The sequence below is a fragment of the Alosa pseudoharengus genome, unplaced genomic scaffold, assembly GCF_046254945.1.
Source record: "Alosa pseudoharengus isolate Yale_2024_CS ecotype anadromous, Long Island Sound unplaced genomic scaffold, YU_APseudo_1.1 YU_APseudo_1.1_scf_17, whole genome shotgun sequence".
Classification (NCBI taxonomy): Eukaryota; Metazoa; Chordata; class Actinopteri; order Clupeiformes; family Clupeidae; genus Alosa; species Alosa pseudoharengus.
Window position 1 is genome coordinate 16,269,487 of NW_027468640.1, and position 18,573 is coordinate 16,288,059.

At 45.8% G+C, this 18,573-nt stretch overlaps 3 protein-coding genes across 4 annotated transcripts in view; all 3 read right to left on the reverse strand.

The window, feature by feature from the left end:
• Nucleotides 1–9,863, reverse strand: part of rgs12a (regulator of G protein signaling 12a) — a 58,044-nt gene extending 48,181 nt beyond the window's left edge. The window contains exons 1-2 of one of the 2 annotated variants that reach the window (XM_076288695.1): nucleotides 9,265–9,863; nucleotides 5,997–6,098 (exon numbers count right to left, since the gene is read on the reverse strand). In XM_076288695.1, the coding sequence (XP_076144810.1) occupies nucleotides 5,997–6,098; nucleotides 9,265–9,831 (669 nt within the window). In that variant the 5' untranslated portion in view covers nucleotides 9,832–9,863. The remainder of the gene's footprint in view (nucleotides 1–5,996; nucleotides 6,099–9,264) is intronic. The other variant, XM_076288694.1, reaches the window with a different exon arrangement.
• On the reverse strand, nucleotides 9,832–12,383 carry LOC143127011 (regulator of G-protein signaling 12-like; the record flags this gene model as incomplete). The annotated part of the gene is made up of 2 exons (XM_076288313.1): nucleotides 12,247–12,383; nucleotides 9,832–11,450 (listed from the first exon to the last, which is right to left on the reverse strand). A coding segment is annotated over exon 2 (1,371 nt), but the record flags the coding sequence as incomplete, so codon positions are not given.
• Nucleotides 12,384–13,280: 897 nt separating this feature from the next.
• On the reverse strand, nucleotides 13,281–15,925 carry msantd1 (Myb/SANT-like DNA-binding domain containing 1). The gene is made up of 3 exons (XM_076289672.1): nucleotides 15,418–15,925; nucleotides 14,827–15,111; nucleotides 13,281–14,117 (listed from the first exon to the last, which is right to left on the reverse strand). Exons 1-3 carry the CDS (start codon nucleotides 15,672–15,674, stop codon nucleotides 13,829–13,831), a joined length of 831 nt encoding a protein of 276 aa, XP_076145787.1. The 5' UTR covers nucleotides 15,675–15,925; the 3' UTR covers nucleotides 13,281–13,828.
• Between the last annotated feature and the right edge of the window lie 2,648 nt (nucleotides 15,926–18,573).

The window sequence follows — 18,573 nt, forward strand, 5'->3', positions numbered from 1 at the left end:
CATTGGGCCATAAACTCCACTGCTCAACACCTTCACCACCACCACCGTGGCTTAAACAGGCATTAGACATAACAGAGGCCATCACTGTCAGAGAACTGATCTGGGGACAGTTTTATGAATTACACCAAGACAGGAAAGTGCATTACAGACAAAGCTGTAAAGATTGCATTGGGGGGGGGGGCACTTAGACGGCAAGGGAGAGGGGACAAACAGTGCAGGGTGTCCGATGGTCAGCCGCTGCGGTGTTTGAGATAAATGGTGAATGTAATGCTTGCAGATGGGTGAGTCAGTGTCTGGATATTATTCATTGCTGGGGGCACCAGTGGCTGGGCATCACAAAGGAAAAGAGTGGAAACAGGTCTCCAACTTTCATATGTCTCTTGGAAGCAGCCATTTCAGGGTGTGTGTGTATGTGTGTGTGTGTGTGTGTGTGTGTGTGGTGAGAGAGAGAGAGAGTGTGTGTGTGTGTGTGTGTGTGGATGTGTGTGAGGGAGAGAGAGTGTATGTGTGTGAGTGTGTGTAGAGAGAGAGAGCTATAGTTAGTCTGTGCTACATGGGAAGGCGATTGTGTTTCTGTGCTGGAGGAGGTTTTGTCAGTGTGTACATGGTTAGAAGTTTGCATTCCCATGTTGGGGGTGGGGTGGCCTTTGTGTGTGTGTGTGTGTGTGTGTGTGTGTGTGTGTACACGGTTAGGAGGTTGCAGAGGGTGGGGTGGCTTTTGGTTTGGGGGTGGTGTAAGAGTGGAGGTAGCTTGCCCTTGGCAGGGTTGTTATTTGAAATGGATACCCGCACGGTGAACCATGGAGGGGAAGGGAGGGAATTATCATGTGAAAAAAAGAAAAAAGAAAACACACCCTCGTCTCAATGTGCCTATCCAGAGTTGCAGTCTGGCGGTTCACAGTTCAGCGTGAATTAGTGCTAAGAATTAGTAGTGTTCAGCAAAGCGCTCGAAATACCGACCGACCGACCGACCGCCTGGGTTTCTCAGCTCCCTCTCTCTCTTTCCTTGTCTCTCTATTTCCCCCTCTCCACACTTCTCCATTTCTTCTCCTTCTTTGTATTATGCCCCCACATCCCTCTGTATATCTGGCCTCTTTTATTCTGATTGTGTCTCACTCTTTTCTGTATCTTTTGTATAAGTTATTTCTGTCCCCCTCTCTCTCATCTTTCATTCAGGTTGTGTCACTCTCTCTTCTCTTTCTTCACTCTTTCCCTACAACCTTTTTTTTCATTCTGACTTAGTCCCTCTGTCTCCCCCTTTATCTATCTCTCATTCCTCTTATTCTGACTTATACCTTATACCTTAAAACTTCTCAAAACGTCCTTTCCATATTTATCTTCAGGTCTTTTTTCCCTCTTACATTACATTACATTTGGCTGACACATTTTTAGCGACTTTTTATCTCAATTATTTCAACAATTCTAGAACAATTTAAAAAGGCAGAGCACAATAAGGAAAAAGTGCATCAGTGAGTGCTGTTTTATACAGGCAAGTGTCAGTTCTAGTCAGGTGGTAAGTGCTAGAATTAGCTAGTTGTAAGTAATGAAATGTTGACATTCAGAAGTACACACTACCCCTGTTAGGCTGTTGCTGTATCAGTGTGGGAAAAGAGAAAGAGAGAGAGGGAGAGAGAGATAGAGAAAGAGAGAGGGAGATATAGAGACAGAGGGAGAGAGAGAGATTGAGAGAAAGAGAGAGAGAGCGCAAGAGAGAGAGAGAGCAATGAATATCCCACAATGCCGAGCTGTACAGCCGCCCGACCACCGAGAGATGGCAAGGAGCCCACTGAGTCACTGGCTACTCCAGGCAGGCAAAAAAACTGGCAAAAAAAGACAGGAGAGAAAGAAGGAGGGAAGAAAAAAAGGACGGGAACGAAAAGGAGCCCTCTGCATAGCCACTAAGCCTTGGCCACAATCCCCCACATTGTTTATGTCCATGTGTATGTGTGTGTGTTTGTGAGTGTGCTTGTGAGCGTGTGCGCACATGTGTTTGTGTGTGTGTGTTTAAGTGTTTGTATGTGTGTTTGTGCGTGTGTGTGTGTGTGTGTGTGTGTGTTTTCTCCAGAGCCTGCTAGCATTTCCCTCTTTTACATTCACGGGTGTTTGGAATTGACTGTGAGTGCATGCTGAATAACTCACAAGCTGGCTGACATCCCACTTTCAACTACAGCAGTGTTTCTGGATTTTCCTGAGGGCATATTAGTTTCTGAGGCCTTGCCATATTACTAACCTCTTCACTGGCCTCAAAGTATAGCAGGGGATATGATGTGTTCAAGGCTGGTTCTTTTGACACACAGGGAGCCCCATGGTCATCTGCATGGTATTTTGAAAGGCGACTCCACCTTGAAAATGGTCTTTAATCCGAGACTGGACTTAATCCCTGTCTGGGGAGACCGGACGCAACATAGTGTTTTGTGGATTGTGCCCACTCAGTGTGTGGACGGACTCCGTCTCGGTTTCAAGTGAGGTCAGATTTCCAAAACGACTGCACAACAAAAGGTTGAAAGAACTTCTTCTTTGTCCAATACTTCAGTGACCACACATTATGTGACTATAAGCGCTTTCAGATATAACCTCCGGAGTATATGCGGAGGTTTGTCAAACGGAGGTCCTACCCTTCGGATGATTTAGATATGATGCTAACCTGCGGACCTTATACTGACCTTATACGGACGTATGTGTGAACGACATACACGCACATTACAGAATCTCCGTGTGGATGTCGAGTGAGGGGTGGGGGCTTTTAGAGTTCACAAGATGCGAGATATGATGCAGAATATATGCGGCCGCTGCCTGTCACAGCTGCTTTTTGTTTACAAAATCTATTGTGCGTAGGCTAATACTTGAAGTAGGCTAGTCACGTAAGTGCGCACTTGAAATTGACCTAGTATTGGTATGTGTGCTTCGAATAAACACATTTATCTGTTTTCAACGTTATGTACCAGAATCTGGTTTGCTGGAGAGAGAGAGCATGCACAAACTTTATGGTAGGCTACCAGCCAATTCAGTAGGCTAACTCAAGACTTCAAGACCATCATACAACGTTTTTAAGCAACAAATAAAATACTAACATAACACTGAAGTTGATCGTTTTTTCATGGTTTATTTTTTTTCAAAAGCATCCTCTCCCCATGTGTCTATTGCATTTACATAAGGAGCTTAGAACAAAGTTGGGTTTTCTTCGTTTTCATTTTCTCCAGGCATATATGCTCAACAAATATCAGCTAGCTCAGCAGGTCATGAGAAGGCTATCAATGAACAGAAAACCGTGTTGGCTAACAATTTATGAAATACTCCTGTTATTGTCGTCAACAACGTCGCTGTAGGCTACTGCCTTTTCAGCGCCTTCTGCTTATCAGTCTTTTGAATTCGTTTGGCCTTGCCATGCAGTTGTAGGCTAACGTGCCATTCCCTTCATGTGTTCTATCAAAATGTTGTATGTCCTCATGGACAGTAGCTCCGTGATGTCTGCATCTTTCCAGGTCGCAGATTTTATGGACAGCACTATGCCACTCCATCATAACACTGGCATTTAAGTCAGATCTAACCACATGGACGCACGAAAGAAACGTCACCAACACGCCCTCTCACTAGGTGTGAATTTTAACCGCATGTTCTATGCCTCGTTCAGACACAGCACATTTACATAATGTCCGGAGGAAATACTAGGGGGGGAGTAGTAGAACAACCGGCTAAATTCGGACTTCCATATGACTGCTTATGTCTTTCAGATATACGGCCCCACCGTTTAACATCGGCAGAACCTCCGGTCTTGCACGTATGTCTGAAAGCGCTTTATGACTCTGTGTGTGTCTGTGTGTGTGTGTGTATGTATGTGTGGGTGGGTGTGTGTGCGTGTGTGCGCGCATGTGTGCATGTGTGTGTGTGTGTGTGTGGGTGTGTGTGCGTGTGTGCGCACATGTGTGCATGTGTGTGTGTGTGTGTATATGTCCCTCCCTGTGGATGCTAATGGCAGTGTGTCCCACCGAGTGAAGTGTGTGTGTGAAATGTGGCAGTTGATGGCGAGTGGCGACTGCACGGTACACACATTACATTCTTTAGTTCTGGCCGTGACAGTGACCTTTGACCCTCAGAGATAACCCAGTCCCTGGGACAGGAGTATATTTGTGTAAAAGCAGGGCATGAAGGCTTCATGTTATGTCCATTAATATTTATACATCTGAACATAATATACAGTATAGTTTATTAATAGCCTGTGTTGGTGCTTGACCTGTAAGTGTTCCTGTCATGTTTGTGCGTGTGTGTGTGTGTGTGTGTGTGTGTGTGTGTGTGTGTGTGTGTGTGTGTCAGGGGTAGAAATCAACTCTTTAAAACGTGAAGATCTACACTAACAAATAAATGGCTCTACAGTGAATCATTATTATCTGAAATATACCATCCTCTTCCATATTTTACGAGCATTTGGCCGGTGGCTGCCGCATGTTGTGTGTTGATAGGTGTTAAGTAGCGTATGAATGTGAGCCTTGGCTTTTATTTCGATCAGTCTAGACTCTGAAGCTCCCATATCGGACAGATGCAGATAAAAGAACAATATAAAATATACATCTTCATGTTCAAAAACAATAAAAGTGAGCTACTTGAATGTAATTAAAGAAAACCACATTAAGAGGTGGACACAAAGTTGAGATAAAGGGAGATCTACAGATGATGTTCAGCGGGACACAGAATGACCGAGTGCCATTTTAATCTAGACCGGTTGTGTAAGGAGAACAAGAAGCAGAGTAAAGTTGATTTTCACTCACATTGTCTGTTAGACATGCAGTGATTTGCATACATGGTGTGTGTGTGTGTGTGTGTGTGTTTGTGTGTGTGTGTGTGTGTAAGGGCCTGAGATATAGAGCTCTCATCGTCATGCTTCTCATCTTTCACTGGTGGTGTTCATTAGCAAAGGGAGAAACAAGCCTGAAACGTCAGCCCCCAGTGCCAAAGACAAAGGCTGCACTGTGAGACCCCCACCTCCCTCTACACACACACATACACACCTACACGGGTGCTGCAACAAACACACACACACACACACACACACACACCTACACGGGTGCTGCAACACACACACACACACACACACACACACACACACACACACCTACACGGGTGCTGCAACAAACACACACACACACACACACACACACACACACCTACACGGGTGCTGCAACAAACACACACACACACACACACACACCTACACGGGTGCTGCAACACACACACACACACACACACACACACACACACACACACACACACACACACACACACACACACACACACACACACACACACACTCACACACCCTCTCACCCCTCATGCACAAACTCACACATACACATGCCCCCCACACACACTTTTTCTCAAGGCAACGCAAATGAGATGCTGGGCCTCAAACCTATCTAGACCACAGCAGAGAGAAAAAAAATCAGACGTTGTGCCTGATAGAGGACAGCAAGAAAGAAAATCTGAAATCTGGTGGGAAAGAATAGCATAAGAGGGTGAGAGAGAAGGAGATAGAAAGATAGATAGATACAACAGAGAAGAGAGAGAGAGAGAGCAGTGAAGTAGATGAGAGGGAAATACATTAACAACAGTGAGGTCACACTTTCGTCAGCAAGACCCCAGGTGTGTTTTAAGATCCGGACGGTGTATAAATAGCTCTCCTGGACAAGCTGATGTATTACACACACACACACACACACACACAGACGTACAGCTCCCCTCAACAACCTGACGCACGACACACACGTGAGGTGGGGTTAAACCCCTCACGACGAGGTAAGAAGGGGCCAATTGGAGTAATAACTTGCTGAAAATAGCCCAAGTAACATAAACACACACACACACAGAGAGAGAGAGAGAGAGAGAGAGAGAAGATGTATGGGTTGCTGATATTTTAATCCAAAAATACAAAAGATGGAATGGAAAACCCAAGACAGCGAGCAGTATTGAGTGTAGCAATAATGTAACAGCTAAGAGCTCCTTACCTCCAGGTCATCTAGCGACCGCGCCAGACTCAAGCGCTTGGTCTGGGTGGGCGGGCGGCGCATGGAAGAGCGCCCCCTACTGATCCCCCAGAATCTGGAGCCCTGTGAGAGAAAAAAATGAAGAATAAAGTCTATCGTTCTCAAAATCGCTCTGAAAGTGATCCCCAACGATATCGTTCTTCATGTCATTACAGTTATAGTTTATATGTGTTATCGTTATAGAAATCGTTCTCCGTGTGAACGGCCCTTAAGTCTAAATCAACAAATATTTTGCCGTCAATAACATCAATACAGTGAACCTGTCAAAGCAACTGCGAACACGTTGCTCATGCCAATAAAATAGAATAATCAGTTAATACACCAGTATGCAGTGATCTTTCACACTTTTGATGGCTTTATACCTTCGCTGCACATCACCTGCACCTGAAACTCAAGAAAGGCTGTGCACAAGGACTTGATGTCAATACAGAATTCATATTAAGTCACGTTTCCAACAGATGCACTGTTTTCTTTTTTCCCCTCAAACGAGAATCGGGTTAGACCCCTCCGTTTACATTCCACCCTAATAAGCCTTAACAAACTGGAATGTCAACAAACGAGTTTGAGTGTGGATGGTGTTAAACAAGGTGCAAACAACTGTGCATTAGCTGCAATGTGTATAAACTGCAGGACAGTGTTTTATGCATAGCTGAAGGCATTTTGCAAAATCAATGTGTAAACCTCGGTTAATAGTCAGGAAATAGATAGATAGATAGATACTTTATTGATCCTCAAGGGGAAATTCAATATTTCTCTACAGTGACACAAGACACAAGAAGAAGAAAATTATGGGTAATACTGTTTTATTATTGTTATTATTATTATTATTATTATTATAGTGATGCAAACATGTTTATTGAATTACTATTTTGTGCCAGTAAAGCCACATGAACAAATCTGATGCTGAAGCACAGAAGTCGGTTGCTTGCTTGTGCTTTCTCACTGTTCATGCCAACTGGATATCAGAGTTGTGTGTGTTTTATTGCACTTGATGACAGAGGAGACTAAATGAGAAAAGAAACATCTGGCTCTCAGGGTCAATGTATCAAACTAAACTCCTCAGAGACCTTTGAGCCTGAAAAAAAGAGAAGGAGAAAGAAAGAGAGGGAAAGAAAGGAAAGGATGTCCGAACACTTCCTGAAGCCACTTCTCAAACACCTTCACAAAATCGAATTATATAATATACATCAGTCATGTAACAGAAAAATTAAAAATTGAAAGAGAATTGAACATACCTGTGAGAAAGAGATATCTGAAAGGAGTGCAGCGATAATGCATGAATGTAAATGTAACTTTTTGTGTATGCGTGTGTGTATGAGTGAAGGTTTTGCATGTGTTAAAAAGGGTGAGTTAGTTCTTTGTGTTTCTTTCACTCTCTGACTTGCATTGTCTTTTTCTCTCTCTCTCTCTCTCTCTCTCTCTCTCTCTCTCTCTCTCTCTTTCAGTGCTTTGTGTATAATCTGTGTGTAGGAGGATGTCTCATCTCTATGTGGTGTGTGTGTCTCCTTCTTGTGTGTGTGTGTGTGTGTGTGTACAGATGCACCATCAGCGGCCGTCACTAAATGAATCAGCGTGAGCTAATTTGATTGGCGGCAGTGGGGGGCAGTGGCGGACAGCGGCAGGGGTCAGCCACATTCCATCTCCACCGAGACCCCAGCAGCCTAACCGAACCGAGCCACTCTGCCGCCTCTGCATCACTGTTGTGACCCCATCCACCCATCCCTCCCTCCGTCCCTCCCTTTATCCATCTATCTATCCTCTCGCCCACGTCTGTCCGGGCCCTCACCACTCCATTCTAAGATCTAATCAACACAGGCAGCCCAGGCACATTCTGTCTGCTCAGAGTTCTGATGTTAACATTCTAGAGGGGATTGTGCGTATCATATGACTTTAGAACTCAGTGAGAAAAAAAAAACACAATGTAGAAAGTAAACTTCAATCAATCAATGAAGATATTTTGAAGAGATTCCACCATAAGACAGACAATAACTACTATTTTGTTCAATGAACTACTCCTTCGTCAAACATTTTTTTTTAAGGAAAGAAACAGACAGCACACTTAATGTTTGAACGGGGATAAAAGTACTGCCGGTAATTATAGTCGTATCACATGGGCACAACCCTGTCATTTTCATTGCTTCCTGTCCTAGAGCGTTGTCCTTTTCCACAGACGGAGATAGACCTTTTCCTGGCTCATGATACAAGCTATAATCGCTTTTGTATTGAGACAAAACGAGAGGAGACACATATAAAACCCTGCTGTCCTCTACACCGCCCCCTTCAAATCTTAATAAATGAACGTGCCTATTCCCAAAGGCTGCCATGAAAACCATCTTCCTCCCTCTCTGGCTGGCATCTAACTAACATCTCAATAACAGACTGCATACAGTGACTGCAAACACAGTACTATATATGAGCCCCACTAAAACAGAGCAGAACAGAACACATTACTAAATCTTCTCTTACAAAGAAAGAATCAAGGCTATGACTATGCCTTCAATAAAAGCTTCTTTTCAAGTCAAAGAGTAGAAAAACTCCCTTAAAAGGGAAAAAAAAGGCAGAACAACGTGTTAGCTCGGTTGTCGAGACAGAATCTGCAAGCTCCTCGTCTCTTGTCTCCCTCCCCTGTTCAACCACCCCACACCACCATAATTAGAAGCTTGTCTACAGGTTGCTAGGCTACGTAGCACAGACCAAATAAAGCAAGAAAGCCTGCAGTTGTCATGTTTTAAAGACCAGGATAATTCCACTGTGCTTTGAGCTCTGTGCTGGGCAACGTTGCCCTCTGCTGTGACTGCAGGGGAACTGCACCAGATTTGCTGTGACTACAGAGCATGCTGAACCATCTGTTCAGCTGTTTAGTCTGGGGATGGAAGGTGTGAGACTCAATACCAGACGATGATCCCTAAATCTGTCAGCTACAAGGCCAGAAAACCCTGCAAATGCCTAATGTAAGTCTAAACAAAAAGCAGAACTGTTAGAGGTTCTAGTAGCCATGATAAAAAAAATGTAACCTAAAAAGGCTCTTTGTTACAAATAATTTATAGACCTATTACACGTGTGGTAAACATTACTTTGCAATTAGAAAAATATACTGCTCTCCTGGCATCAAATGCATAACAAAACAAAATCAATGGCAGTCAATCTAAGGCTTACCTTACAAATATATTACATTAACAAACACTTCACGGAGAGAGATCAGACAGCTACCATGTTTAAACATACTGACCTTCTCTCTGTCCTCTTTGTCCCTGTGCCCATTGTGCTGGTTCCAGCCGAAGAGCTTTTTGACAGGCTCGTTGTACAAGCTGACAGCCCGGGGCGGAAGTCCATCTGGGTTTGGGTCGCCGAATCTGTTCACAGGGATCTGGCTCACGGTCGCGGGCAGGGTCAGGCTTTTGGACGCCGGAGGACGAGCGGTGGTGGCGGCAGACTCGGCTCCGTCGCCAGGACGAGAGCGCTGCCAGCGCGTCCGGATCGACACTCTGGGCCATCGCTGGCTGCCCCTTCGGCTGGGCACGGCTGGGGTGATAAAGCCAGTGGCACTGCAGGCTTTCACCTTGTCCTGTGGGTATGGAGGAGGCGGGGGCCTGGGCGAGGTCTTGTCGTGGCCGACAGGAGGCACCCGGACTGGGTCCGGCAAGGCGGCGGAAGGGCCTGGGAGCGGGTCAGTGAGGAGACACCGCCGGGCTCGACCCGGGAATGCCTTGTTGTTCGGGTTCAGCTTGTGTCTCGGGGTGAGGGGTCGGAGGTCGCCCCAGATGTGTTCCGGAACGTGTTCCGGGATGTGGCCCATGGAGCGGCTCCAGCGCTCCGACAGGAGGGCGTTGTGGCCGCCTCTGGTCTCTTCGGGAGATACGTTGCCTATCCCGCTATCGCCGCTGCCGCTGTGTCGCGTGCTAATGGGCTGGTCGTCTTCGCTGTCCCGCTCTGCGCGAGCGCGCAGGCGCTCCACGAAATCGCCCATGTCGTGGTATAGCACCGACACAAACTGCAGGACGGCGGTCGGGTTCTGGGGGAACTCAAGGCAGCCGGACGCGTCCGAGTCCGGGTCGGCGGTGCACTGGAACCCAAAGTGGGCCCGGATGCTGTCGTGAGCCTCGTGCCGGTACAGCTCCGGGTCGACGAAGAACACATGGCAGAGCGTCCGCGGCGCCACCGTCGGCCCGTCTGCGCTGTCGACGGCGACGAGCCCGAAGAACCGCGGGTCCTCCGGACACACGGTGCCGAGCACCAGCCTGTCGGCCGGGTAGGACACCAGAATGGTGCCGGCGTCGTCGCAAAGCTGCACGCCGTCGCACAAGATGCGCATCATCACCACGGAGTGTGTGCTCTGCTCGACGCTGATGTGCGTGATGCAGCGGTGCACGCAGCGGAGTCGCCCCTCTTCCTCGTCCACGACCTCGCCCCTCGGCGCGGACGAGGCGGCCATGTCCAGTGGGGAGGAGTTGATGTATCCCACCACCATCGCCACGTTCAGGGTGTTACTGTCCAGCGAGAGATTGTCCAGGCTCTGAATCGACTCGGCTAACACAGAGTCGCTGCTGGTGAGCTTGGCCGTCTCGTAATCGGACAGCAAGTCTGGGTTGCTTTTCACCAATCCCCAGCGGGCGAAATAAGACAAGTCGGGCTCAGACACTGGCCTCTCTTTGGTCAAGTTGTTCTTTGGTGCTTTGAAAGGGTGCCAAGGCTGGTGACTGGGCACCCTGGCGATCTCACTGGCGTTGTTCGGCTTCAGCCACAACCCCCGCCGGTCAGTGCTCTGGACAACCAGCTCCTCGTCACTGGAGCAGGAGTCTGCCAGTAAGGGAGCCGGCAGGGGCATCGCCCCCACTCCCTCCCAACATCCACCTCCTCCTTCTTCTCCGCCGTCCACGACGAGTCTGAGGTTACCGGCGGACGAGCCGATCAGCTTGACCACGGCCTCATGCGGCGCGTCAGTGACGTCCGTGCCGTTGACGCTAAGCACGCGGTCGCCCGGCCGAAGTCCAATCACCTCTGCGGGGCTTCCGCGCACGATACCGCTCAGCAGGCACGGCCGCTGGCCCACCAGCGTGAAGCCGTAGCCGGCGCGGCCCCTAGCCATCTCCACCCGCTTCACCCCTGTCTGCCCACTCGGGTCCAGCCATCCGCCACGGGTCACCCCGGCCTGGCCCGGGACCCTCATCTCCGCCTTTCTGGGCTCACTGGGATGGAAGTCGGGGTGAACTGAGGTTAGGCGGAGTGTGTGTGTGTGTGTAAGGACTGGGTGGGTGGGTGTCACGGAGAGGATAGGACAGAGACAGTGGTGTGTGTGTGTGTGTGTGTGTGTGTGTGTGTGTGAGCGCTGCGCTTTAGGGGCTTAGAGGGGATCAGCGGTGGTAAAGATGTTGGCCAGCCATGCTGTAGACACACAGACTGGACATAAGTGCACTCCTGTGATGGGAAGAGCAAATATTTCATTTTCAGGACTCCTCCAAATATATCAGTCAAAACTGATTCACCATGACAACTAAGTTTGAATTTCACACATTTATTTTCTCTTTGATTATTTATTAGCCCTAATGGTTCTTCATCATTCATTCACTAATGGGTCAAGGCATAGACCTGCTTTCTAAGCCTTATCGATATTTTAAATGCTTAGCATAAGTAATAACTTATTCAGAGGAGGAAATAATTGTTCCACAAAGAGTCCCTAATATACCCATGGAAAAAGGGGAGGAAACTACCTGAGCAATAAAATCACAGATTATTGCCCCTAGAGAGGAAAACCTTTTTTTCTTAAAACAGTACATTTAAAACATTCGAGTGCATAGAATACTGTTAGCAAATCGAAAAAGTATAAATAATCAGACAGTTTGTCGTCCCTAACTCCCGAACTGCTGGTGTTTTGAAAAATAGGCGCAGTGACGTGTGTTCAAAATACGGGTTTTTATGACGTCTGTCAACTGTTAATTTCCAAACGTTTAAATCTCGGGCAGAATAATTACCCTAATCTAGTCTACCATGTATTTCTTTGGTCAAACGTCTTCTGTAGAGATCTTTTTTTTAAAACTGGATCATTTTGGAAATCTGGACACTCAATTTTGGAATGACTCTCTTGCTGTCAATATAGTTAATCTAGTAGGCTGTGTTTTTCTAAGAGATATTTTCAGATAACACTCATAGTTTGCATAGACATACATTGCACAACTTATATCAAATGTGTTACAATTGTTAACGTAATACTCACTTTTTTTCGAACTTTCTCCTCTAGTTGCAATGAATTCCATATGCCGTCAGCTCCACCAGAGGCTCAACCGCTTCCATTTACTATTGTTGGTGGAATACAAAAGCGTCTTTCTTAGTAACTATGGCACCCCAACGTGTGCAAACCAATGGGGACTTTTCATTTGCTGAAACAACCATCCATCACCTTCAATATTCAAATGAACGCCACACAGCTATTGGTCACCACTTATGCCATGTGACGTCGCGGGCACTCAAGCTAAAATGCCACATGGAAATACTGGTCAACTCATCCGAGCTTGCTACAACTGTAGCACTGTGAAGAGTCAATGTTTTTAGCGCTGCAAAAATGTTGCCGATGCATGAATGTGCGTGTGTTCTCTAAACTAATCACGCACCTTCCGAATAAAACACCTCGCCGAATGCTGATTATAATATCCGGAAGGAAGAACAGCATGGTCTGGTCTGGTCATAGTACAGTAACGTTTCAAAGCTACCTTGGTAAACAAGTAAGGGCAGCCAGTCAAGTAGCAGCCATAAAGTTGCTTCATTTGAAGCAGCCAATGGAAATGACACTTAACGTGTTGTATGTGATTGTGCCAAGCAGACATGTAACCTAGATATGTATATTGTCTCACGTGGCACAGTTGAATAGCCAACAGGTTTACAGGAAAGGACCGCGCGAAAAGCGCGCAATGGTCACAATATTGGCACGCTAGAGAAAGCAATTAGTTGGGTGTTCTGTTCACTATGCTGCACATTATGTTGTCCCACATGTTGATACACTCGGCACATAATCCTCTTCGTGGACTCACCAACTGCGATAATTTCCCAGAAAACGACTGTCATCTGCTTGTTTACAGAAAACCCATCCTCTTCTATGGGCTTATGGATTTAAGCTTAAAACCTCTCAAAAGATGTCAAAAAGGTCACCTTCAGTCTTAAGAAGCACGCTAAGTGTATCTGGTCTTTCTAGAATGATTTTATCACGAGCGTTTTAGAAAGAATTTTAATAACAAATAGTCTGTTAACAGATAATGTAAAATATAGGCCTAGTGGTAAGGAACAGCCTAAGCAATTTATCCTATAGGTGTGTAATAAAGGCATCTTAATCTACCTTCCAGCCAACAGAAATAATTTGAGAACAAATAGCTTTGGCATGCCACAGAAAGAAACATAGATTTTTGTTTTGCTAATGTAATTGCAGTGGACCAGTCTATCATTGTGTTTTAACATACATTAGTGAACATTACATTAGTGAAACAATGAGAAATTCCATGGAACAGTCCTCCTCCAAATCACAGATATACCATGCAGTCTTACTTCTCCAGGAATAACATTTCCCAATTGAATGGTCTGACATTATTTAGGTCTTTAGCTCCTTAAGTGAAGGAACAAACATGAGGCAGCACAAATGTATGGAGTGAAATGTCCCCAGTCTTTGGCTTAGCTGCGATCACTGAAAAGGTGCAAGTATGACGCCCTGTCAACATGAAGGGTATGTGTACACAATAAAAGAGAAGCCTTGTGTAACGCTCTACATGTCCCTCCCAGGCCTCCGTACTTCTGTCCCCCGGTGCGGCTTATCAGCTCTTCAGGCCCGCAGCCGGTGATGGGGCCGGCAGTGCCTCTCGGGGCCACACCATCTTCTCCAGCAGGTTCATCATGCGCTCCTGCAGCTGCTGGCTCTGCACCTGCAGCAGGTTCTGCTGCTGCACCACCCGGCGCACCTCGCGGCACGTCTCCTCCATGGCGCGCCGCATCTTCCGCTGCTCCTGCAACATGGCCTCCAGCACACGCACCTTCCTCTTCCGCAGCGAGGGAGAGGGCGATGGCTGCGGCACGCGTCTCCGTTTCGCCGGGAACGAATGGCTCCTGGAAGGGGGGCGGGCCGAAACAGAGTGTGCGGTTAGGTGAGAGAGATGACCACTCAATATTGCATTAGAGGCAGGAATGCACCGATCCGATACTGACTCAGATAAATGGATCAGGTAATACAGGTATCAGAGACAATTTGGTATGGATGACATGGGGCCAATCTATTCAACTCAATTCTATGTGAATGTATACGTTTACATAAAAATTAATCTACATTCACGTATGCATTCACGGGGCCGGAGCATCCCTAACTAGAGACTTTTTGGAGAGGACCTCTCTGTTTACTTTACAGTTAATTTATGTCAGAGTGATGTCCTAAATGGGGTCATTATGACAGACTCAGTTTTAGAGGGTACGTGTCCACTGAGGGCTTTATTCTTGTACTTTTGATTAAAGTTGTACTGTGTACCGAAAACATAAACAGCTGTCACTCCAACAGTTCACTCCAACAGTTCACCTTTAAATATTAGCATCTAGAAGATGTAACATATACTTTAAAAGGTGTAAGAACAAATCCAACAATTAGAAGACTAGTTTAAAGCGTGCATGTACTTTAAAAATTAAACATTGTCCGTCCTTACTTTGACCTCTGTTCTCATAGCGACTACTGATTGGGCGATTCACTGCTTAAGAATAAACTTTCCCTCTGACACTGGAAGATTCACAGGTTGATAAGAACATGATATCCGATTGGATGCCTCCTTACCTGGAATCTGCTGAGTGCAAGCTCATAGAGCTGTCAGACAGCTCCTCGTCGTCTATGAGGTCCTTCTCATCGGAAGAGCCTGTGTACTCAGGGATGAAACCGTGCACAGGTGAGGCTCCCGGCACAGGCACAGACACCTCGGGGTTCTCGGAGGACGGTCCAGCCTGATGGGGGTCTAGCGGTTCGTCTTTCCCACAGCCAGGGGGTTTTGATAAGATCCTCTCAATCATCTTGTAGTAGGGCCAGTCTGATGAGCCTACGCCATTGGTCGTATGCTTCAGTTTCCTACGGAACAACAAGGTATAAAGGTTAGAGATGAGATTCAAATACTTGTCATATTTACACATTTACATTACATCAATTCATTTATTTGATGCTTTTAACCAAAGTGACTTAAAAATGAGGAGTAACATTAAAGCTTGTGCAACAGGAGATCTAGAAGTAAGCATAGGCCTTAGAATTACAATAAACAATAACAAAAACATTTGATAAAAAAAACACACAGCCAGGTGGCTTGATGCTTATGGACAGACCCCGTGTCCAGATACAGTCAATACTCCGCATGACTGACCTCATGCTTTTCGTCCTTACCTGTACTGGAAAGACATGTTTGTAATCTTCATCTTGATCTCCTCGCGGTGCCTGTGTTCCCCTGTGATCTCGTAGAGTCGGTTGCCCATCTTTTCGTAGATCTTGGCGTTCCTCTTGGAGCCTTTGAGCGCGCCGTAGAACTCCTCCCAGACGTAGATCAGGGCCTTCATCTCCGAGTCGGTCCAGTTCCTGGCCCGCCGGTGCTTTTCTCCAAAACCTCCGGGCACGATGTAGCTCACACCGTCGTCAGAGGCCATTCTGAAACCTAAGAGAGCGACACTGCTTACTTGCTACTTGTAAGTCTCTCTATCTCTCTCTCTCTCTCTCTTTAAACATAGAAAAGTGGCTTTTTACACTGCACTTTACTATGGAAGCCTTTCCCACTGCATCTAGTACTCTGCTGCAAAAAAGCAGAAATATCTATGTGTGTGTGTGTGCATGCATAAGAGAAAGAGAGTGAGTAACAGAGAGATCTCAGCCTCTCCTCTCTGAGCTCTCAGTTAAGAGGCCTCAAAATGGGGCATGCAGCTGGATGGATCCGGTCTAAAAGATTTTAAAACGGGAAGTGCCGTCACTCTGATGTCAGGTTGCCCGGGTAACGGGTTGACTGGGTCCTCCCCCGCTCTCCGAGTGGCTGAGCCAATCATTCGCCCCTCCCCCATGCTCTCCCGAACTCCAACAAAAAGCTTTTAGCTGAAAGTCAATAAAGTGGGCCAGTGGAGAGAGCCGGGGGAGGGGGGGAGCCAGGAAGCAGTGCTCTGAAATATGATCCCTTTGGGAGCTAGTCTGAGAGAGAAAGAGAAAGAGAGAGAGAGAGACAGAGAGAAAAAAACACTCCGCCGTTTCCAAAGACAAAATGAGCTATTTGTAGCCCACATGTCTGTCAAAGACCAATTTAAAAGCTTTTAGGTTTGTAGCTACACACAGAGGGGAAATGAACATCTCACTAGAATTATAACAGCTAATCAACTTAGAGGCTGAATAAGCCGAGGAGCAATACTGGAGTCTGGAGCAGTAAAGGAGGGGGGGCAGAGCTCTCAATTTGAGTTATTTTCTTTTGGAGACAGACAAGGCGCTCGATGGCCAAGCAAGTTTAGCCAGATTTATCCATTCATGTACGTAGCTAAAGCTGGACACAATTTCTTCTGCCTTGATGTAGTCTCCTCCATCAACTCAAACCTAGTTACATTGAACAACCCAGAATTAGCCTATATTGTCTATGCAATTACAATTCCTGAAGCCTATGTGAGGTTGGATATTCAAGGAAGGCTCTGTATTATCTCATTGTTGTTAATACATATTTTAAATGATAATGATAATGATAATAATAATAATTTATTTTTTATAGTGTCAGCTCCCTTTTGGAATTCTAGACTATCATGTCACAGCTGTTATCTCATCACTATTTTTGTCATGTCCTGCATGTGTTTTTACTTCTTCACTACTGGATGCCAACATTTCCTTTGAGTTAAATAAAGTATCTATCTGTCTGTCTGTCTGTTTGTCATATACTGTATACTGTATACCCCCCCCCCCACACACACACACACCCAGACAGAGAGAAGTCCTCCATCCCCAAAGCCCTGTCGCTGTTGGAGACAGACCCACTCCCCCCACTCCTCCTTCTCTCCTCTACTAATGTCTACCCCTCCACTCCTACCCTCCCAAACACAAGCTCATTGTAGAAATGACACTGTGCATGCATGTGTGTGTATGTGTGTGTGGGGGTGTGAGACGCCCTCTACCCACCTCCCCCACCCCACTATCTCTCAAGTTGAATCTCGGTATGAAGCATGTTAATATCCCCCTGTCCATCTGTCTTCTCCCAGTCAGTGCTCTAGAGCAAACCAATCTGTCACTGCCTGACCAGTATGTGTGTGCCATTGACTGTAGAATACATTCCTTATGGTGTGTGCAGGCCACACCGCCAGTACTGGTGTAAAAGGTCACATTTATATTATTTTATAATTAACCTACACAAAGATGGGTTTTATTTTAACACACCATGTATGTTTCCTGCCCCCCCTACATTTGTCTTATTTATATTTTGTTGTGCCCTTCACCTTTTCCCTGTCTGTCTATCTACCCTCTAGTAAGTAAGTATCTTTTTATTAATATAGAGATATATATTGAACAGCAGCATGGTGTTATTGAACAGTCCAAACCACAAACAACACTTGGCCGTTCATTCATGCTCTATTCATAATATATCTCATATCTTTACCCTACTGTCATCCACCACTTTTATAACTATGATTTTACATACGTACCTACTTTTAAATTAAAATCTGCAAAGCCTGCAATCAGAACAGAGAAGAAGTGGACAAATGAAGCGAAGGAGGAGCTGCAGGACTGTTTTGACTGTACAGACTGGAGTGTTTTTGAAGAAGCCACAGGTGACCTGGACAAACATACTGACACTGTGACATCCTACATTAGTTTTTGTGAAGGAGTGTGTGTGCCAACAAAGACTTTCCGCATCTTCAACAACAATAAACCATGGATCACTGCAAGACTGAGTCAACTCCATTAGGCCAAGGAGGAGTCCTACATCAGGGTACCCCCAGAATTGTCAGACCTAAATTTAAGACTTTTTAAGACCTTTTTAATACCACTTCAGATGAAATTTAATACCTACATCGCACCCATTCAGATAGAATAAATAATATTAAAGGTAAGATTAAACCTCAAATAATTACTATTTACAAATGTTTGAACATGCCAACATGAACATGAAAGCAGTGCAGTGGCAACGCAAAGCTTTGTCGCGGTAGTAACGTGACTGAATGTCCCGCTTCATGGACAAATTTACACGGAATAGAACCTAGTTGATTTCAGGGATTAAAGTGGGAAAAAAAATCGTTTGACTGAACTTTTTTAGGCCATAAGTCATACGTTGTTCATATCTACCTATAGAGATAGCACCCCTTTTGCGGTCGCGACCTATTGTTTTTTAATGTACAAAAAGATGCAAACAGCAAAGTAAAGCACCAAATAAACTCCAAAACGATGCTACAGGGTACTAAGTTACTATGTAATTAATGCCACCTACAGGTGAATGCATAGAACATAACAATCCTATGGTTTGTGTACCCTGTAGCCTCGTTTTAGCCGCCAATGGCCGCCATGTGAATAAGGCGAATTGAGAGTGTTCTT

Bases quoted from the DNA above. Each gene is read 5' to 3' on its own strand.
- msantd1 (XM_076289672.1), bottom strand. From the start codon at position 15,674: ATGGCCTCTGACGACGGTGTGAGCTACATCGTGCCCGGAGGTTTTGGA. The intron at 15,112-15,417 runs GTAAGGACGAAA...GTTGTTCCGTAG, and splicing joins AACATGTCTTTCCAGTACAG to GAAACTGAAGCATACGACCA. The intron at 14,118-14,826 runs GTAAGGAGGCAT...CCCCCCTTCCAG, and splicing joins TTGCACTCAGCAGATTCCAG to GAGCCATTCGTTCCCGGCGA.